The sequence below is a fragment of the Phascolarctos cinereus genome, unplaced genomic scaffold, assembly GCF_003287225.1.
Source record: "Phascolarctos cinereus isolate Bilbo 61053 unplaced genomic scaffold, phaCin_HiC Scaffold_4;HRSCAF=312, whole genome shotgun sequence".
In the NCBI taxonomy this organism is placed as follows: Eukaryota; Metazoa; Chordata; class Mammalia; order Diprotodontia; family Phascolarctidae; genus Phascolarctos; species Phascolarctos cinereus.
Genome location: NW_027555847.1, coordinates 652544192 through 652567553, shown reverse-complemented (window position 1 = coordinate 652567553; position 23362 = coordinate 652544192). Strand labels below are relative to the sequence as shown.

The 23362-nt window shown below is 39.0% G+C and overlaps 1 protein-coding gene across 1 annotated transcript in view; it reads left to right on the top strand.

Moving 5' to 3' along the window:
- The window catches only part of LOC110214396 (uncharacterized), a 31228-nt gene extending 21209 nt beyond the window's left edge, over positions 1 to 10019 (top strand). Inside the window, exon 6 of the mRNA XM_078153826.1 lies at positions 8202 to 10019. Coding sequence (XP_078009952.1) covers positions 8202 to 9067 — 866 coding nt within the window. The 3' untranslated portion in view covers positions 9068 to 10019. The remainder of the gene's footprint in view (positions 1 to 8201) is intronic.
- The last annotated feature ends 13343 nt before the right edge of the window (positions 10020 to 23362 follow it).

Sequence of the window (23362 nt, the reverse complement as noted above, 5' to 3'; positions counted from 1 at the left end):
GCAAACAGGATTAAGTGACTAACCCAGGATCACACAGCTAGTAGGTGTCTGAGGCCAACTCAGAAAAAAGAGTCTTCCTGTCTCCAGGCCTGGTGCTCCATCCACTGCACCAGATCTTACACCTCCCAATTGTATTACAGTGGGGAAAAAAAACTCAGGAGAATTGATTTGCCCAAAGTCACATAATTTGTGACAGAGCTTAGATTAGAACTTGGGTCTCCAAAATAGAATGGGCTGAATCAAGAAGTGGCGAGTTCCCTATCCTTGGAGGACTTCAAACAGAAGCTGGATACCTCTTGACAGGTCTGTTTTAATAGGGGTATCTTTCATGTCTGGGTTGTACTTGATGGCTGCTGAGGTCCTCTTCAAATTCTGTGATTCCTAGGTTAGTCTTCTTTCTACTGCACACTGTTGCTTTTTGGTGAGGCAATCAGGGTTAAGTGACTTGCCTAGGGTCACACAGCTAGTAAATGTCAAATGTCTTGAGATCAAATTTGAATTCGGGTCCTCCTGACTCCAAGGCCAAACTCTATCTGCTGAGCCACCTAGCTGCCCCCCAAATTTTTAAACAGGAAAATTTTAAACAGGAAAACAGAACTTGTAACAAAGCAGTGATTTATTAAGATGAGTGTAATAGTTGTAAACAGCAGTGGTGTCAAACTGAAATAGAAATGGAGCCCCTTAATCTTCCATAAGGATCCCTGCAGAAGCATGTTGACATAGAAAACCATGTGTTAAACATTTTCAGTGTTCTACTGTGTCTTTATTTTGTCAGATATTTCTCAGTTACATTTTAATCTGGTTTAGGCAGCACAGCAGTGCCCTACATGTTTGATATCTTTGGTGTATAGGATGAATTGAAGGAGGGAGGTACTGGAAGCAGGGAAATCGTTTAGGAGGCATTTGAATACCATAGGTAGCAATAGATGAAGGTCTGGGCCAGAGCGGCTTCAGTGGGAATGGAAAGAAAGGGTTTTATTTGAAAACTATTATGAAGGAAAGATCAACAGAGCAGATAGAAGGAAGAATCTGCAGTGACATTACAGTAGCTGGTTAAGGTGACTGAGTGACCAAAGTAGGTAGATCTGGATGACAAGCTGGCTAGGGAATAGAGATTTTAATGCAGTTTTAGGCATTATGAGTTTGAGGTGACATTAGACAGGGTTGTCCACAAAGAAATCTCTCCTACTGAGGGATCATTGAGTAAGTCAGTTGACAGTTGAAGGTTCAGAGCTAGACCTTGTGAAAAAGGTCAGTATACCACCTGAATCAGACCTTTTGCAATATACCTACATCATTTGATTTCAGGTGAATTCACAGACCATCATTTGCTCACTATTATCTTGGGCAAATCATTTAACCTTTTTGAGCTCAAGTTTCCTCATGTCTAAAAAGGGAATAAAAATACTTGTGCTACCTATATTACAGAATTGTTACAAACAAATCAGCAAAGCGCTATAGGAATGTGACCTATTATTATTTATGTATTATCTATTATTAATGTTATCGTCATCATCATTGTTGGGGAAGCTGCATGGTGTAATGGGCTTGGAATTAGAATCAGGAGAGACCTGTTTCAAATAATGCGTGTCCTTTTTGAAGTTACTGTCTTGAGTTTCAGTTTCATCTGTGAAAGGAAGATAATTATCTCTAGTACTTACCTCACAGAGCTGTTGTGAAGATCAGTCAAGACAATAAATGTGAAGCATTTTGCAAACCTGAAAATGACATAAATGTCAACTATTTGTCATTTCATTGGATTGATTGCTACTCTTCCTCAGATGATCAAGTGGTTTAAATTGTGGTAGATGGCATGTTACCAAACGGTGAATGAATGAAGCAGCCTTGTATTCACATTAATCCTCTAGTGATGATGCACAGCCCTGAGACATTTAGCTCACCTGAATGAGGCCCAAACCAGATTAAAATGTAATCAGGAAATATTTGACAAAAGAAATAAAAATTTAATAGACTATACATAATGTTAATATATGGCTTTCTAAGTCAACATGTGGCCTACAGGGATCCTTATGTATAGTTTAGTGGCCCCTATTTCTATTTGAGTTTGGTACTACTAATGTACAGTGTTATTATAAGCCTCTACTTTGGAGAAAACTACTACCCTTCCTATGCATGCTCAGGAATACTAATCATGGATGATGATATTGAAAGTTATACACATATGTACATAATAAGTATACATTTATCTTCTTTGTGTGGTCTAGACTGTAGTTAAGGGGTCAGAGGTGGGGAATGGGTCTATAAGAAGCTCTTGAGCAGAGGAATGTTTACTTTGATGAGTCTCTATATTAATACCCAATCTATTGAGTGTCAAGAATTGTCCATGTACCTATATAGAATAAGTTGACAGAATACAAATAAAATTTTGAAAATGTGTTTCTGCATCTTAGATGCTCTTCACAAAAGCAGGATTCTCTTTACTCTTCTAAAAATGTCCTTTGTAGGGGCAGCTAAGTAGTGCAATAGATGGAGCAGTAGCCCTGGAGTCAGGAGGACCTAAGTTCAAATGTGTCCTCAGACACATAACACTCACTAGCTGTGTGACTCTGGGCAAGTCACTTAATCCCAGTTGCCTCACTGTCCTCCCCCCCAAAAAAAGTCCTTTGTCTTTGAACACATAGCTGGTCAATTCAGTAAACATTTATTAAGCACCTACTACATGCCTGGCACTTACGAAGCTCATGTAGCCAGGTGGGATTGGCATTATCTAATTGACAATGGCTCTGCTTAAAAGAGCTGACCATTATTTCCCATATGTGTTACTGGGTTAAGGAAGATCAGAGGAAAAGGCCTTTAGTCTCTTTCTGCCTTTGAAATAAAATGACCCAGAGTTTAACAGCCAGTGGTGGCAATATGTAAACAAGGGTTTACTTTTAAATTCAACTCGCTTCTCCCTCAGGAAATGTGTCCATTTCTAAGCAGTAATACTTGTTTGTCTTTTGTTCTCAAAAAGGACCATGATATCAGGAAAGTGGTGTCATGACTTGTAAGTGAATTGGATTTAAGTGAGGGAGGGCTGTGCAAAGTCACCAGCCTTCTCTCCCAGAGCCATCTGGGTCCAGTGGCAAGATATAGACCAGGATGACTGGAGATGGCCCCTTGTAATTCTTATAGAGGTGACAGGACCTTATAGAGGTGATAGGGAACTCTCAGGAAGTTTCCTATACCAATAAAGAGCTGCTTTTGCCCTGCAATTTATAGTCTTAGAGCATTGCTTGGGGACATTGAAGTTAAATGTGTTGGCTTGGGATACACTGCCAGTGTGTGCCAGAGGCTACCTCTCCATACCATGGTTCTTTCAATAATAATAATAATAATAATAATAATAATTTTAAAAACTTGTGGGAATACAATGAGATACATATCTACCCCAACGTCTTGTCTGTTACTGGAGTTGTCTGAAGATACTTTCAGTGAGCCAGCATCCTTTCAGTCAACTATAACATCTATCTGTACATAAACATTAAATTTTTTTTAAAAATAGCAAGTTAGTGATTTGTCCAGAACCATTTCTATCTGAAGTTCATCAAACAAGATGGGAAGAATGAGATAATAATACTCTCATTTGTATAATATGAAGGCTTTTTTCACAACAATATTATTGTGGCTGAAGTACAAATATCCCCAATTTACAGATAAGGAAACTGAAACCATTTTGTAAAAGTCTGATTGAGGGGGCAGCTAGGTGGCACAGTGAATAGATCACTGGCTCTGAAGTCAGGAGGACCTGAGTTCAAATTTGGCCTCAGATACACGATACTCTGTAGCTGTGTGACCCTGGGCAAGTCACTTTAATCCTGATTGCCTCAGAAAGAAAGTCTGATTGAGGAGGAGCCAGGAATTTTCCCTTTGTTGTTACTTCTGAGCAACTACATTTACTTGATTCCATTAAGAATAGAATAGCTCAATAGACTGCCCATTTCAACCCTGCCTTTTCACAGACATGCTCCGAGTTGGGCCACCAATAGCATTGCCACTTAAAAAGTTAAAGAGGAGAATTGAGGTAGCCACAAAATCTAGAGAGAGAGATCCCCAAGAGGAATATATAAGGGCTTCAGGCAGAGAAGGAACATCCATTTGTTAGCCTGAAAGCAGGGCTTGTAAGGGACGATCCCCTTGGGAAGAGAGCAGAATTGATTATGTGTGCACTAGTATGAGTATGTGTCAGTATCTCTGTGAATCCCTTAGGAATCTGTGGTCTCTTCTAGGATGGGGACTGTGGCTTCTCTTTTATGTAAAACCCCTTCTGGTGTCTTAGACACAGCTCCTTATACTTTGAGGTCTCAGGAAATGGGACAGTGGTGGTTTAGTGATATATAGTATAAGGTATAAGGGTGGGGAGAAAGAGACTAAGCCTGGTGTCTGATGAATTCTATCAGAGAGGGAGACACTGAAGGACAAATAGGGGTCGGATGGGGTTTCAGGCCAGGGCGAAGCTCTTTTGTACCTCTTCTGTCTTTCCCTAGCTCTGCCTGGTTGCCAAATGCCTGCTCTTCCCCTTCCTCTCAACCTGAAAGATAGAAACCAGACAGTGGCATTTATGTTCTAGTAACAGTCTGATTCCAAGTGAGCTGTCTTTCCTGAGGTTCTTTCGCTATTGCCCAGTGATGGCATTTTCTCTTTCCCTCAACCTACAACTTCTCTGCCCGTTCCAGGCCCTTTTTGCTGTTGCTTCAGAAGTTCCATTCAGGTTGTTCACAATTTCCTTGGGTCTTCCTTTTGTGGTTTCCTGCTTCCTACCATGTGGGCACTAACTCACATGGGTTATAGATATTACATTTATACTTACAAATATATATATGAGACCAAGAATTAAGTCTCTAAACATAGCCCATGACTCTTTTCCTGTGAAAGGGGGCCCATGACAGCTGGGTTTTTTCAAACTATGGAAGACTTCATTGATGATCATTAGAAAGACCTGCCCTATGCTCCATCCAGCCCAAAACTCTTTCTCACAGAGTCCCCAAAGGAGTGGATAGGAGGTAGAGGACATAGGGTTGGCCTCCTGGACATTACCAGAAGATTAGTGATCACAAGCATCTCTGTTCTCCCTCAATAACTTAGCCAAAATTTTATCTAAACCCTACTTGAATCTCACTTGATATTCTGATTCTGCTACCCTCTGAAATAAGATCTATAAGTCTATTTCCTGCCTTGGGAAGTAGAAATTCCTTTTGTTTGCCTAAATTTACTTCTTTCACATTATAAGAACAGCCACAGATTTAATTTCTAGGGCTTGGTAAACAAACTTCTGCCCACTTCTGATCATATCATCTTTCAGCCTATGTAGAGTGTGCCAGTCACCATTGCTTTGGGGTTTGGATTTACATAGCCAGCCTTGGAGAGATATGAGTTTTTACTATATACTCCACAGGGTTTTTGTGAGGACAAAGCATGATAATATATGTGAAATACTAACTTTATAACTGTAAAGCATTATAGAAACAATAGTAATTTATTATGATGTCCATTCTACCTGAATTCAGTGCTTAGTAGTACAGGCCAACTCCTACAGTAATTTTAACAGCCCTTTTCTCCCGTTGTGGATATTTTCCCAGTGCCATTAAATGTTTGTTAAGAACTGAGATATGAGGCTTCCTCTTCTGGTCCTCTTAACCCAGAGCTCTTTACACTTTGTAATTCCATCCCTCTGTTTCTTCCCTCTATATTTAGGCTGTCAGCTCTATCCACCCTTTTTCTTTTCCCCTTTTGGCCCAAGAGATAGTATAATTTTTTGTATCCAAAAAGAAATTTTTTTTCAGGAAACAGTGACATTGGAGGGTATATCCATGTTTTCCATGAGACAGGAATGGAAATATCTGGATCCCAGAGAAGCTTCTATAGGGATATTATCCTGGAGTTTTGGGGAACATGACCTGTGTCTTTTGCTGATATTCTTAATGTTTTTAGTCATCCCTCTTAGTCTGCCTAGCCCAGAGATGCAGATGCCTGACTCACTTCAAATGCCAAACGCTGATGCTTTTTCAGGAGCGGGGCATTTTTTTCGCTGTTTCTGTTGTTCATTTGCCTCAAGTCTTTTGGAGCAGCTAGATGGTGTAGTGGATAGAGTGTTGGGCCTAGAATCAGGAAGACTTGAGTTCAAATCCAACCTCAGATGCTTACTAGCTGTGAGACCCTGGGCAAGTACTTAACCTCTGTTTGAGTGTAGAAATAGGACATTACTATTCTTATCCCCTGAGTGACAGGCCTTATATCTGCAGAGGGGAAAATAGGAAGCTGTCTTAAGATATTTAGAAGATATCCTCTTCTTCACCCTCTTGAGTGTCTTAGGAAATATTGCTCTGATATGTGCAAACTCTCCCAGAATTTGAGTGTTGATATCCTTATTATTAGACCTTTTCATTCTTCCAGCCAAGAGAGACTAAATTAAATTATTACCTTTCTGTCTCCATATTTCTCTTTTATTTGTTACACTGTTCCTGGAAATGAATTTCCTTCAGAGGGCCTACCTTTCCCCTGTGAGCCTTCCTGCCTAGCATTTCTGAACATTTTTGCCTTTCACTTGCCCCTTGAAGACTCAGAGGTTGAAACTATGTCCTGAGATTGTTTTAACTTCCCACAACAAATCAGCACCCCTTTTCTTTCTCTAGGGGCAGGATTTCCAGTTTCCAGACCTCATGTGATTTCCCTGGTAGGTTGAGGGAAAGAGTCATGGATCCTGGATCTGTGATATACTATGTATCCCCAAGTTCCTGCACAGGTGAGCAAGAGAAGACCAGTTTTAGGCAAGCTTCCCACAAATAGGACATTGCTTTAGAGAAGATTTGTAAGCAGGAAAGTAGCAGGTGGATTGAGGCAGCCTTGAGAAGTCATGCCTGAGATGTATAGGCTGGTTTATAGGAAAGCATTGGGGACATAAGAAAATTGCAGATTGGGTCTGTGATGTTAGAATAAAAAGTGTTGGTAGAATACCATGATGGAGCTGTAAGGAAGCAGTTGTTCAGCCACAGCCCTAAATGAAGAAGAGGAAGTTATTGGGCATGGTTGGAGGGAGTAGGTACAGAGTGTCAGATATCATAATTATCCAGTGAGAAATGAGTTTGTGGACTAAGCAGTAGGGGAAGAACCAGAGAAAAGGTAGGTATAAAAAGTGATAAAGGGAAAAAAGGTACAGCACATGGGGTAAAGGACAGATTAGTTGGAGATTTTGAAAGTGTTCCTTACATGGTATGTTAAGGAGTTGATAGCACTACCCACAGTGATGGGGAAGACAGTTATAAGGGATGGTGATGTTTTATGTTTAAGTTAGAAGCCTGATATCTAGTCCAGATTTTCATATAAACTCCTAGGGATGCATTTGGGGAAATTTCTTTGTGCAAGGACTAATGTGCATGAAAGGCATATGTGAATGCTGACTTGAAAGAAGAATGAATTACCAAGATCCAAGCATAGAGTGGAATCCTAGTCCTGATAGACAAGACTTGATGAAGTATTGAATGATAAAATAAAGTGGCTCACGATAGGTAGCAGCCAAACTAATTGAGGTGTGGGTCCTTAACAGCTTAAGTCAAGAGAAATAGTTGAAGAATGGATTGTGTACATTTCATACTGTGCGAATAAGTGTTTGGGGGAAGGAACTTTGGAGTTGGCTGTGAAAAGGTCTTTGCTAATTGTTCAAATGCCAGGGTCACAAATCACATGGCAAGGATTCCATGTAGGAAATGTCTATTAGGAAGTAGGTTTCAAAGCCAGCTTTGGGAGCCACCAATACTGTCTATTTCTTTTAGAAATTAATAAATATCCTCTGAAACTAGCACTTTCTCTTTTCCTTTTGTTTCAGATTCCAAAGAGTATGCCATTATATGAAAAACAGGAATTTTCAAAAGATGTAGGCTTCTATGGAAAGACTATTGAAGTACTTCTACAAGATGTTCCTCAGGAACCTGGTTTTATAGAAGATGGAAAATTTAAAAGCCAACAAGGAAACTGTACAGGGGGGATTTTGAGGAAATCCTTTTCCCAGGAGAGTGGTTTCAGAAAAATGATTAAGATTCATAAAAAAATTTCAGCAGGAAGAGCCCAGGAGTGTAATCAATTTCAGAAGAAGTTTGGCCAGAATTCAAACCATACTACTCATCAAAAAAATGCTACGAAAGAGAGAACTCATAAATGTACTACCTGTGACAAAAGTTTCAAATACAATTGTGACCTTATTCAACATCAGAGAGTTCATACTGGAGAGAAACCTTATATTTGTGATGAATGTGGAAAAGCTTTCAGTCGTAGTTCATTACTTACTAGACATGGGAGAACTTGCACAGGAGAAAAGCCTTATAGATGTAATGAATGTTGGAAAAGCTTTAGTCAGAGCTCACATCTTATTCAACATCAGAGAACTCATACTGGAGAGAAGCCCTATGAATGTAAAGAGTGTGGTAAAAGCTTCATTCAGAGCTCACAGCTTATTCAACATCAGAGAATTCATACTGGAGAGAAACCCTATGGATGTAAAGAATGTGGGAAAGGCTTTAGTTCAAGTTCCCACCTTATTCAGCATAGAAGAATCCATACTGGAGAAAGACCCTATGGATGTGATGAATGTGGAAAAGCCTTCAATCAAAGTTCACACCTTATTCTACATCAGAGAACTCACACAGGAGAGAAACCCTATGAATGTATGGAATGTGGGAAATGCTTCAGTTGTAGCTCACACCTTGCTCAACATCAGAGAATTCATACTGGAGAAAAACCTTTTGAATGTAATGAATGTGGTAAAGCTTTTTGTCTGAACTCACAACTTATGCGACATCAGAGAACTCACACAGTAGGAGAAAAACTCTATAAATGTAATGAATGTAACAGAGCCTTCAGTCAGAGTTCACACCTTATTCAGCATCAGAGAATCCATACAGGAGAGAAACTCTATAGGTGTGTTCAGTGTGGGAAAGCTTTCAGTAGAAGTTCAAACCTTATTCGGCACCAGACAACCCATACTAGAGAGAAACCTTTTAAATGTCAACAGTGTGGAAAAACTTTTATTCACAGCTCACAATTCAGTAAGCATCAGAGATTTCACACAAAATAATTGTCCCTGGAGAAGAACTTGTAAATGCAATTGAAGAAATTCTGTCAAAGGTCTGCTTTTATTCAACAGGAGATAATTCGTATTAATCCTTGGCAAGTCACTTGAGCCCCAATTTCCTTACCTGTAAAGTGGGGCTTGAATTACTGACCTCACAGAGTTGTGAAGAAAGCACTTTGAAAATATTAAAGCACTATTTCAGTGTACTTTCTATAGGAAAGAAAGCCTGTGAACATTAACAGATGTGGCAGATCCTTCGGTGTCTGCTCAAGCCTTTATTCAGTATTTACATCAGAAAGTTAGTCATGATGTAATGAAAAAGGGAACACATCAGTCAGTATTGGTTATCTAGGATTGTAAAATTATAAGATCTTATATTTAGAGCTGGAAGACATATCAAAGGTCATCAAGCCTCTCACTTTACAGAAAAGGAAACTGAGACCCAAAGAGATTATTTGCCCAGGATCATGTGGGTAGCAAAAGACAGAGCTAGGCTTTGAACCCAGATTTCCTTGACTCATAATCCAGCATTCTTTCTGATGCATCAAACATCCTCATAGAATCTTTGAAATCGAATGCCTCAGAGCTCTTCTAATCCAAGTTTTACTGGTGAGGAAACTGAAGCCCACTGAGGTTAAGTGAGTTGCCAGAAGTCACCCATCTGGTGAGTGGCAGAGCCAGGACTAGGTCTCAGTTCTTTTAATTTATAATATAGTGTTCTTTCCATTATACTGTGTTGCCTCCAAGAATTTAGAATTTGTTGAAATAAAATCACTAAATCACCAGCACCCTAGATAGCCTTACAGGCCGTAGAAAAAAAAATTTTTGAACATTCTTTTTTTTTAATTCATTTTGTTTTTTCTGCTTTTCAAAGGCTATTCATATTATTTTTATTTTGCCCAAGGTCTGAAATCTCTAGAGAATAAAGGAATAAACTAATGATGTTTCCCATGACCACAGTAGCACAGAGGGAATACTTTTTCTCTTCTGTTACTCTTTAAAGAAAACTAATTTGTTCTTCCTACTATTCCCACTTCCCTCAGCAGCAAATTTTAAAAATAATAAGTTCCCAATACATATATGTATATACATATACATCTATACACATCTATAGCTATGTATGTGCATATATAAATGCATGCACATTCCAGCAAAATGAATTTCCACATTGGCTGTGTTGTAAAAATGTTTATCTCTTTCTTCGTTTTAAGTTAATCACTCCTTCTGGAAGCAAATGAGTTACATGTTTCATCTTTGTTCTTTTGGATTCAGTTTAGCATTGTGTTCATCAGAGTTCTGAAGTCTTTTAAAATAGTTTTTCTTTAGTATTATCATTGTATAGAGTATTCAGCACCCTCACTTTACAAATGAAGACACTGAGCCTCAGAGAGACAATGGGACTTACTCCAAAGTAAATATAGGATCTTAAATTTAGAGTTGGAAGGGATCTTAGAGCCCATCTAGTTCAATCACTCATTATAAATGAGGAATTGAAGCCCAGAGAGGTTAACTATCTTGTCCAAGACTATGTGTGATGTAGTCACAAAGATTTTCCCCAAAATGTCACGCTGCCTCCTCCAGAGCCATTTCCACACTATCCACCGAACTCCTAGAGTTGACCCCACAAGTGATCCCACATTCTTTCATTCATTCAAGAAATATTTATTAAGAATCAATCAATATTTATTAATTTTTTAAATTTAATTTTTTTTTGGCTAGGCAGTGGGGTTAAGTGACTTGCCCAGGGTCACACAGCTAGTAGGTGTTATATGTCTGAAGCTGGATTTGAACTCAGGTCCTCCTAAATCCAAGGCCGGTACTCTATCCGCTGCGCCACCTAGCTGCCCCTATATTTATTAAGTGCCTATCGTAGTAGTGCTAGCAGTAGCCAGGTATTGTGCTAAGCACTAGAATCTGTAAATACGAAATTGAAAGGTAGCATGGGTGAAGAGGAAAAGATGTGGAGTGAGATAACCTGATTTCAAATATTCCCTTTGTCATTTACTTCCTGTGATCACTTTGTGTCACAACTTCTCTGGGCCTCAGTATCTTCGTCTATAAACTGAGGGTGTTGAACTAGATCTTTGGAAGTCTCTTCCAATTCTGTCTCTGGTTCTGAAATAAGATGAAACCCCTGTCCTCATGGAACTTAAAATCTAGCAGAGGCATCAAGACACAAACATGAGTGTATTACAAAGCATCACATAAGAAGTACATTAAAGAAGTATGAAACAAAATACAATGTTTGGGGTAGTCAGCTGCCTAAGAGACCAGGTAGGAAAGCTTTCATGGAGGCAGTGGCGTTTGAGTTGGGTTTCCAAGTATAGGAAGGAATTAAACGAGAGGGAGGTTGACATCCCAGACGTAGGGAGCAGCATATACAAAGGTACAGTGGAGTGAGTGTAGGGCATGTCCAAGAGAGCATTGAATAGTCCATTTTGGCTTAGAGCATGGAGAATGTGGAGGAGAGTAATATGAGATAAAATTGGAAAGGTAGGGTGCTACCAGTTTTTTAATAGTCTTAAAGACATTTGAACTCTATTCACTAGAGGCAATAAGATCTTTCTTGAGATCTTTGAGGTGAATGACTTGACTAAGTCTATTAGAAATATTATTCTAGAAGTCATGAAATGTCTATGTAAAGTATTTTGCAGCCCTTTAAGTACTATGTAAATGTTAGCTATTATATGAACTGGAATGGAGAGAGAATCAGGGTATGGAAACCTGTTAGGAGGTTATTGCACTACTTCAGATGGGTGGTAATGATAGTCTTAAGTGTACACGGTAGAATGTGACAGGGGCAAGCAAAAAAAAAAATCCAGTTATACTGCTCTAGGAATATGTGAGGAAGGGGAAATCACTTTTACCTAGGGCAAAGAAAATTGGTAGGGTCAGGAAAGGGTTCCTGATACCTGCACGAAACCTTTTCACTCCTCAAGCATAGAAGTGTCTACTTTGTGCCAGTCCCTGAAGATTCAAAGACAAAAATTAAATGGTTCTTGCCCTCAAGGAGATTATATTCCATTGGAGGGCAACGACACAGATAAAAGTAAATAAACAGCAAACATTTGTTAAGTGTCTGCTATATGCTAAGCAGCTAGGTGGTTCAGTGGATAGAGCCAGTAGGTGGAATTAGAACCAATAAGAGGAACCATAAGGAAGAAGAAACAAAACAGCAGGAAAAAAAGAGCAAATAGTATGCTTCGATTTGTATTCAGACTCCATAGTTCTTTCTCTGGATGTGGGTAGCATTTTCCATCATGAGACTTTTGGAGATGTCTTAGGTCCTTGCAATGCTGAGAGGAGCGAAGTCTTTCAAAGTTAGTCGTCACACAATGTTGCTGTTGCTGTGTACAACGTTCTTCTTGTTCTGCTCATTTCACCCAGCATCAGTCCATACTACTCTTAACAGGTTTTTCTGAAGTCTGCCTGCTCATCATTTCTTACAGCACAATAGTATTCCATTATATTCGCATACCACAACTTGTTCAGCCATTCCCCAGTTGATGGCCATCCCCTCCATTTCCAATTCTTTGCCATTACAGAAAGAGCTGCTATAAATATTTTTTGTATATGTGAGTCTTTTTCCCATTTTGATGATCTCTTTGGGATACAGCCCCAAAAGTGCTATTGCTGGGTCAAAGGGTAAGTACATTTTTATAGCTCTTTGGGCATAGTTCCAAATTGCTCTCCAAAATAGTTGAATCAGTTCACAACTCCACCAACAATGCATTAGTGCTCCAATTTTCCCACATCTCCAACATTTATCATTTTCCTGTTTTGTCATGTTGGCCAATCTGATAGGTATGATGTAGTACCTCAGAGTTGTTTTGGTTTGCATTTCTCTAATCAACGATTTAGAGCATTTTTTCATATGCCTATAGATAGCTTTAATTTCTTCTGAGAACTGCCTGTTCATATCCTTTGACCATTTATCAGTTGTGGAATGACTTGTATTCTTATAAATTTGACTTAATTCTCTGTATATTTTAGATATGAGGCCCTTATGAGAGATACTGGTTGTAAAAATTCTTCCCCAGTTTTCTGTTTCCCTCCTAATCTTGGTGGTATTGGCTTTGTTTGTGCCAAAAACTTTTCAATTTAATCTAATCAAAATTATCCACTTTGCATTTCATAATGTTCATAATTCTTCCCTTCTCCATAAATCTGACAGGTAAACTATTCCTTGCTCTCCCAGTTTGCTTATAGCATCAGCCTTTATATCTAAATCATGTACCCATTTTGACTAAGTATATGGTGTTAAGATTTTGATCTCTGCCTAGTTTCTGCCATGTTTTTTTCCAGTTTTCCCAGCAGTTTTTGTCAAATAGTGAGTTCTTGTCCCAGAAGCTGGGGTCTTTGGGTCTATCAAACAGTAGATTACTATAGTCATTGACTACTGTGTCTTGTGTACCTAAGCTATTCCACTGATAACACTACACTACTTCTTAGCCAGTACCAAGTAGTTTTGATGATTGCTGCTTTATAATACAATTTAAGATCTGGTATGGCTAGGCCACCTTTCCTAGCATTTTTTTTCCATTAGTTCCCTTGATATTCTGGGCCTTTTGTTCTTCCAGATAATTCTTGTTACTGTTTTTTCTAGCTCTGTAAAATAATTTTTGGTAGTTTGATTTGTGTGGCACCGAATCAGTAAATTAATTTAGGTAGAATTGTCATTTTTATTATATTAGCTCATTATGTTATATTAGCTCAATATGTTAACCCACGAGCAATTGATGGTTTTCCATTTATTTAGATCTGACTTTATTTGTGTGAAAAGTGTTTTGTAATTGTGTAATTTAAACTTTTGAAAATAATTTTAATTTTTTTTCAATTAACAAAAATCTGCTTTCCCTCCCACTCTTCCCTGCTTCTCCCCACTCCCACTGAGAAAGAAAAAAGATCTGTATTACAAATATGTGTAGTCAAAGGAAATTTCCACATTGGCCATGTCTGTCTGTCTGTCTCTCTCCTATGAGTATCACTTCTATCAGGATCAGGAGTTAGGTAATATATTTCATCATGAGTCTTGGAATTAGGGTTAGAAAGTGGGATTTAACCTGATTTTTTTTTTAAAGTTAGGTTGTATTTTTTTTTAAAAAAAACAAAATCTACTTTCTCTCATTCACCCCTCTCTCTTGAGGACAAAATAAAAACCTATTCCACACCTGTATGGTCAAGCAAAACAAATTTCCAAATTGGCCATATCTAAAACATATAGATATATATAAATATATATATCTATATAGATATATATAAATATATATATCTATATCTATATAGATATATATATCATTCTGTGCTCTAAGTCCACCTTTTGGGTAGTGGATAGCATATTTCATCACTAGTCTTCAGGAATCTATATTTGATTATTAACATTGATCAGAATTCCTTCATTTTTTTTTGTTTGTCTTTACCATTTTGTTATTATTGTAAAAAAAAATTGTTCTGCTTCTGTTCACTTTGCATCAATTCATATGAGTCTTCCCCAATTTCTCTGAAACCATCCCTTTCATAATTTCTTAATAGCACAATAGTATTCTATCACATATATCATGACTTCAGACATTCTCCAATTGATGACATACCCTCAGCATCTAATTCTTTGCCACTGCAAAAAGAGCCTGCTTTAATATTTTTGTACTCCTGGGTCCTTTTCCTCTTTCTTCGTTAAGATGGATCTTCAGTGTCATGTTAGAGGAGCAGGAAGTCCAATGTCACCCTAATGTAAGAAGACTCAAAAGTAGGAAGGGACCAGGTTGTGAAGAGCTTTAAATGCCCCAAAAGATGATTTTATATTTGATTCTGGAGGAATTAGGAAACCTCTGGAATTTATTAAGTAGGAGAGGTTGATGTAGATCTACACTTTAGGAAAAACCACTTTGGCAGCTGAATGCAGGATGCATAGGATTGGGGAGAGAGTTGAGGCAGGAAGAATAATTAGAAAGTTATTGCAATGGTCCAACATTGCCATGATGAGTGCCTACACCATGTAGTGGCTATGCCAGAGGAGAAAAGTGGATGTGTATAGGGGCAGCTAGGTGGCACAGTGAATAGAGCTCTGGCCTTGGAGTCAGGAGGACCTGAGTTCAAATCCAGTCTCAGACCCTTAATACTAGCTGTGTGACCTTGGGCAAGTCACTTAACCCCGATTGCCTCACCAAAAAGAAAAAAAAAAACAATAAACTAAAAATCTCTGTTTAAAAAAAAGTGGATGTATATGAGGGATGTGGAGGTGAAACTGACAGGAGTTGGTAACATTGGATATGAGGAGTGAGTGAGAAGTCTAGGATGTTGCATGACTGGAAGGATGGTAGTGTACCTTACACTAATAGAGAAGTACAGAAAAGGAAAGGGTTTGTGGGTGGGATGATTATTCAGTTTTGGACATGTGGCATCTGAAATGCTTGCAAGAGTTTAGTTCGAGATGATCAAAAGGTAATTGGTGATTCAGAAATGAGGTGAGGATCTGACTGCCAGGACAAAGCCTTGTTGGAGCAACCTAAGCCATGCGTGAATAGTTTTTAATTCAATTATTCTGGGCTCCTGAGCCATTCTTACGCTATTCCCCAACAGTTGTTTTCTTGTCACCACACTGCCCCCTCTAAGGTGGTCTCTCCTCCGGGTTCCCTATTCAGGGGTCAAGCTGCTATCTCCTTGGAAGGTCTGCTGAAAGCGAACCATCGAGACTCGAGTCTTCCCGCTGCCTAGATGTTTCGAGGTCGGCCCCAGAGCGACTGATGGGTGGGGTGGAGTAACGTCACTTCCGGTTTTCTAAGTTGAGCTGAACCTGGGTATCTTCATCCGTCAGCAGTGGGGAGAGAGGGCAGGGCTGTTCACCCTGGGCCCTAGTGTCGCGAGAGCTGCAAGTGTTCCTGGTGGGGCGGGTCGGGGCTGGCTGCTGGCTGCCCAGAAGGTAAGCAAAGACCCGGCGTTGCCAGGAGCGGGCTGTGCTGCTGCGGGCGAACTCTGGGAAGGGCTGAGATCATCCGGGGAGCCCTGCAGCCTGTATGTAGCAGAATAGGAATTCTAACCCAGGCCCCTGAGCCCAGGGCACCACGCTGTGGCCACAGTGCCCTGACGCAGGGTCGGCTTCTTCAGATGCACGCTTGTCTCCAGGCTTCTCCAAGTCCTAGCTGCTGTAGTGATTGATCTCTTACGCGTCTTGACACTTTCTCCCTGTGGTTCTTTCCCTCTGTCTACAAACATACTCGTCTCTTCCCCATCTGTAAAAAAACAAAAACTTTAATTCCCTTAACTTTTCTGCTGCCATTCAATCCTCACGTCCTTTCTCCTCCCTTTCATTCATTGCTATCTAAATCAGTCAATAGGCATTTATTAAGGGCCTAGGATGTACAAGGCACTGAGCCAAGTGCTGGAGATACAAAAAAAGGCAACAAACAGTCCCTGCTCTCAAGGAGCTCCCAGTCTAACGGGGGAGACAGCATGCAGACAACTATTTACGAACTAGATATGTTGAGGATAAACTGGAGATAGCCAGCAGAGAAAAGGCACTAGCTTTATCTTGGATCTCTGCGCTCTGCTGTCAACTCCTTTCATTCATGCTTTCTCCTGTCACTGTAGTGAAAATTTCTCAGACGTCAACAGTGTGACCTATCAATTTTCAAATCCAGTGACCTCCTCGATTTCCCCCCCTCCACCTAAATCAACTGACTTCTTAGCACATTTTAATCCTCCTGAACATTGTTTTCTACTGGTTACCTTGGCTTCAAAAACCTGTTGATCTTACCTTTTCTTTTTTTCTTCACTGTTTTATCATTCTTTTTCTAGTCTCTTAATGTAGGATATTACCAGATATTGTTCTCAGCATTTTTCACTTCCTCTATTCTCTACTTTACCAATGTAATTCATTTCCATGGCTCTTCATTTTTATGAATAATTACATACTCCAGTTCTAACATATCTTATACTTCACTTTACATAGTTTTCCCTAATTTTGATTTTTAAATTTTTTAACTTTCATACCAAAAAAGATCATTTCCATATACACAAAAGAACACAAAAAAATTCTGTACAAATCTGTGAATTTCCATTTTATTCGGTTTCCTTTTGTATATATAATCTATACACTTTCAAAAGTAACATGGATTTATGTTTCCTTCTAAATTTCTTTTTGTCCTGCATGTTTAGAAAACGTTTTAGTGGCCCTCTTTTTGGGCATCACTGATGCCCCCATTAAAAACTAAGAGAAAGAAAGAAAAAAAAACTATTGTAACAAATAAGCACAATTAAGCAAAACACAAACAATGACTGTGTCCTTGTCTGCACCTTTGTCCATTAACTCTTTATCAGCTAGGTAATATGCTTCATCATAGATCTTCTGAAGAAATGATTGGTTATTGCATTGATCAGAATCCTTAAGTCTCTCAAAGTTGTTTACATTGTTACTCTTATATAAATTGTTCCCCTGGTTCTTCTCACTGCACTCTGATTCAGATCATACTACTCAGGATTCTCTGAAATTGTCTCTTTTGGCATTTTGTATGACGCGATAATATTGCATCATGTTCACTTATCACAATTTGTTCAGCTATTCTGTTCAGTTGTTCCCCTGTCTGAGAGGCAGACTAAGGCACTTTCTTAAATTCTAATTTTCGTTTTTGTTTTTAATCTCGCTTTAGGATCAGGAAATTTATTTTGCTTGCCACCATTCCCTCCCCAGTATTGTCCTTCTTTATAACCTCCTCCCTTTTCAATCCGTTATTGTTTCCCTGTTTAGTTTGATGGATTTTGCTGTTTGTGACTGTATGTTTCGTCATCCTTTATACATTTTGGATAAGTGAGATTCATCTGATTGTCATGCCTTCTGCCCTTCCTCCTTGTTTTTCTGTACTCTTCTCATGCACCCCAATTATAAGAAATAGCAAACTCCTCCTTTTTACACTAGTGTATTCTTTTTGTCTTCTTTTCTCTTTCCCAAATTGACGCCCTCAGAACAGAATCCATCCACTCAAAAGACCTCGATTTTTCATATTGAACTCTCTCATTACTCTTTGCAGACATTGAAGTTCTAAAGGAATATTTGTTTCTTCTTCCCCTATTAGAATGTTAGTACTGCATCATCATACAGCTCTTTACAAGTGCTCAACTAAATTTCTCTAGTTTCTCTTTACTGCTGTGTTTGTAGTTTGAAGTAGACATTTTCATCAAGAACGCTTCAAAGTCTCTTATACCTTTAAAAGACCATTTTCCCCTTGCAGAATTATACACAGCTTTGCAGGATATTATTGTTAGTCTTAATATTATTTTTCTTTTGGAATACCATATTCTAGTATCTCTTCTCATTTATAGAAGAAGCTTCCAGGTCTTGTGTGATCCTGACTATTGTTCTTTGGTACTTGGACTCCTTCTTTCTGGATACTGAAGTGGTATTTTTTTCTTTTACGTAGGAGTTCTGGATTTTGTCTGTGGCATTCCTGAGGCTTCCTTTTTGGGTTCTTTTGAGGTGATGATTGGTGGATTCTTTCTATCTTCATTTTTGTTCTCTGCTCTAATAGATCTGGATAGTTTTCTGTTATGATTTCTTTGAAGTATAGTGTACTCACTTTTTTCAAAAAAAATCATGGTTTTTACATTTTCTTCTAGTTTTTCTATCTTTTGACTTTATTTTAATATTCTTGCTGACCAATGAAGTAATTGAATATTGTTTGGTCTATTTTAATTTTCATGGAATCTGTTACTTCAGTGAGATTTCTCTACTATTTATTCTTGTTCCAGTCCTTTTCTTCAGAGCTTTTATGTCGTTCTTTATTTTCATTTCTTCTAGATATTCATGTAATTCTTGTGGAAAATACATTTTTTCTTTGAGTCTTTGCTTGCAGTTGTTACAGAATTATGCTCTTATTTTGGGGGATCTCTAGATTTACAATCATTGTTTATTCTGGTAGCTTTCTTTTTTGGTTTACTCATCTCTCCAGCTTCAGTACCTTAATTGAGACCTTGTGCAAAGGCTAGTGTCTCCCCCCCCCCCCGTTCTGTGCTTTTGGGCAGGGTTTGGACCCCTGCTTTTCCTACTTAGTCTTGTCCTCCTGTCTTCCCTGGCTTCCTTCATGTTTCAGCTAAAATCTTACCCTCCTGCAAGAAGCCTTTCTTGATCTCCTTGAATGCTAGTTCCTTCTCTCTGAAATTAGCCCCAATTTAGCCTGTATTTATCCTGTTTGTACATTGTTGTTTCTTGTTGTCTCCCCAAAAGATTGTGCCCTTTGAGGGCAGGAACTGTTTTTTGCCCTTTTTTGCATCCTCAATGCTTATTAAAATGCCTGGCATATAGTAGGTGTTTAAGAAATGTTTGTTGATTTGTCTTGTCATGGCTCATTTGGGTTCCTGCACAAACCTCCACCTCCCAGCCTTATGCCCCTTAGATTTTTGAGCTTCACAGCACTTAGATCATCAGGGTTCTCAATGGAGACCAGGCCCTCAAAGCACTTGGGCGTAGGGTGTTGTGGGCTGCTGTTCCCGAGGCTTTCAAAGTCGCCACTGTGGGGCTTTCTTGAGAGAGGCCCCTGTTCTTGTTGCCTCTGCACACAGAGCTTTACAGGCTATGTGTGTTTTTGGCTTATCTCCCATTGCGTTGGTAGGGTGGATTTCTTTGCCTACATTGATGCTGTCTTTGGCCCACTTTATTATTGTCCCTAGGTTTCTGACTGATTATGCAGCTCCATGGTGGAAGATGTAACCTGCTATAGTTTCTCACTGGATTTCTTAATCATTATTTGGTCTGATAGAAATTTCAGGTTTTTGCTGGAGTGGGTGTATGGGAGCTGAACTGTCTGCTTCCCATTTAGACAGCCATCTTGGCTGGAACCACCATGCATCTTCAGCTGCCTAATGCATATCTCCCCCTGAGGTCCCACTGGCACTGCAAACTCAAGTTGTCTAAAAGAGGACTTGCTGTCTTTTTCTCTAAACCTGCTCCTGTCCCATGTTCGTTATCTTAAGATTCTCTTTGACTTTTCCTTCTCCTTCACCTCTCATATCCTGTCATTTACTATGTCCTGCCCATTCTGCCTGATCTCACAACACCTTTTTCATCAGTCTTTCTTTATTTCTGTCATCACCTCTCTAATGTAAGTTCTCATAACCAGCCATCTAGATGATCAAAATAACTTCCTAGCAGGTTTTCCCACCTCTTTTCTCTCCCTTTCCTTCATACCACGTGCTAGAATAATTTTGAGTTACATGGGATAAGAAGGGATAAGTGGGTTATTATCTGTGCTATTGGAAGCTGTACCCTCATCAGTGAGATCATGGATCCATGTAGTATGCATAGGTCTGGTCATGTTGCCGTTCCACTCCAAAATCTTCAATGACTCCCTATTGCCTCTCTATTAAAGTTCTCATTTATTTGCCTGGCATTAAAGGCCCTTCACAATCTGACAGCACGTCTTTGCCTTTTGTATTTTGACCCACTCTTTAAATCCCAAATCAAATATTTCCTCTTCTGTGAAGCCTTCCTTCATCCATGGTTGGTAGTAAATAAGCTTCTTCCCTGGGGCCTCACATACTACTTTTTTTACAACTCTTTACAGCACTTACCATGTGATATTTTGTATTATAGTTCTCTATTTTACCCTATAAACTATAAGCACCATGAAGGCAGAGAATTGTTATCTAAATTAAGTCTTGCATTATCTCTTGGTCCTTTATGAGGAGAAAGTTTTAAAGCCTTATATTGTGATAGAAATGTGAGCCCTTAGCATTTGTTTATTTCTTCACAGCTGTATTTGTAGATAAAGATTTTCTTTTCTATAATCGTAGCTATTGTGTATCCAGATTTTCTGGTTCTGGCTTTATCACTTTAAATTATTTTATATAAAATTTTTTATTTCTTTATGTTACTTATATTTTTAATTGTATTATCTTATCCAGCACATTGAAATGCTACGGTTTGTTTAGCTTTTGGTAAACAAAGAGATTTAGCTTGTTTCCAGTTTTTCACTATTACAAAAAAAGGAGTTTACATTTAAAAAATTTTTTTAAATTCTTTATTTTTTAGGAGTTTACATTTTTACCTGGTGCATCTAAAGAGATGCACAAGGAGAAGCACCATTAGAGATGTGTCTTGCTCACAGAGTAGGCCTTCAACAGTTAGCTGTTGAGCAAATAGATGTGTTGAATAAGTAGCTTATCATTCAGAATGCTTAGGAAATTGATCTAAATCTATGAGATCAATGGCATTTTCCAGTAGACAATGAATAGACAATTTGTAAGAGGCAACACAGATAATAATATCTAATATCTGTGTAATTCTTTAAAGTTTGCAAAATGCTTAATAGATAGTTTTGTCATTTAGCCTCACAAAAAATCTCTGAGACAGGAGCTATTATGCCCATTTTACATATCAGGAAACTGTGGTTCCAAGAAGTTAAGTGACTCACACGTAGTTACATAGCAAGGAGAGGTGAGAGGTGGGATCTGAAGTTAGGTCTTCCTGACTCCAAGGTACTCAAGGCGTTGCACAGTAAATAAACACTTTAAAACATGTTCATCCTCACTCATAATAAAAGAAATGCAAATAAATATTTGTGAAGCAGATATTTGGCATACACAGCTATTTGGCAGAAATGAATAAAAACAATAAAACCTACTCTTGGTGGGACGATGGGTAAACAGACACGTTCATATGATGTTGGGGGCTTTGTGAAGTGGTGCTACTTTTTTGGAGAACAGTGTGGCAGTACACAGCACAGGGTCATGTCATCTGGTCTACAGATCTCCCTTTTGAGAATATATCCCAAGAAAGTAATTTTTGAAAAAAAGAAAGGAAGAAATTAGACTGTTTACAAGGATGTTGTAGTGAATTAAAAAAAAAAACTAATGGCGAAAAACTAGTATTACCGCTGGAAAGCAGGGCAAATACTCTGTGGGACAAGGAAGGAGTAGCTTCTTACAGTATCCCTAAAATGAGCATCTTCTCACTCTGAGAACACCTCTACTTAGTGTATAAAAGCAGAAAGAACCCATGCTTTGGGGGCAGTATTTCCAAATCCGGCTTTCATTACTGTAGACTTGACTGTGTTGACAGGAGAGAGAGTGAGAGAGCCAAGCAAGACATCTGTGTGGCAGCGTAGTACAGCCCCAGGTTCTCTGTGATTAACTTTTCTGTTGTGTCTGTTGCTGTTGCCCTGCGTGGAATGGGTGCCTTTGGAGCATCTCCTATAAATTTTGGATGTGCTAAAAGATGCTGGAAGTACCACATTTAACCAGAGGGCTAAGCAGTGATGGTGCTAATTTTTCAATAGCTTTCTCCTTTACCAACACCTCCCGAGACCCTCCTTATTATTCTGGTATTTTCCCTTTGGCAGAGGTTGTGGGGCCATGATACAATGATTGGGGAATGCCTAAACACAGCATGGCCCCAACTCTGGCGGCAGCTTTACGAAGATAGATATAAAGAATATGTAGTGTTAGGCTGTTTAGCTTGATGTTTTTTAGAGGGTCCTTTGTAAGGGTAGGGATTGTTATGGCATTTGTTGGGAAGTATGTTTTATGTCAAAAAAAGTCAAGTCAGTCAGCAATTCTTAAATGCTTCCTGTGTGCCGGGCGCTGTGCTGGGGGATATAAGTACAAAGAATGAAACAATCCCTACTCACAAGGAATCCACATTCTGATGAGGAAAACAGCAAGTACATATGAAATATATAATATGTATCACAAATAAATTAATAAATATAAATATACGGAATGTAGTTAAATACAAGGTAGTTTGAAAGCAAGAGCACTAATGGTTGGAGAGTCAGAGAAGGCGCCATGCATTAGATGGTACCCGAGCTGCATCTTAAAGGAAGTGAGGGAGTTGTAGGAATTGAGCGAACCATATCGACTCCATCTTGTGACGCAGTTCTAAATCTAGTTCAGTTCCCTTTCTGTTCATTTATGGGTCTAGTCCAGTTTCTGTCTGGTGAGAAAACTTTATTGCATTGTTTGAACCTAGCCTTATGTGTCTGGAAAGCGGGACAACCTCTACCTGCTGCTCTTTAGAGACTATTAACTAACAACCTAGGTTATGCCCATCATCAACCCAATCAGATCCGAAGATTGGTACAAAGAGTTTTGTCATAATTATACATCTGGAGCAGCCCATATATTTTGTCTGAAAACTGGCCCCACCCTGGGCAATCAGTTATTATTTCCATGTTCCCTTGATTGAATACAGATGTATGGGGACAGCCGGACACCTCTTTTTCTGATTTTAGGGAGTTACACTTACCTGTTTGCTCACCCCCTCCAACTTGGAAAGTCCCTACTCTTTCCTCCAATTTGAAATCAGATTAC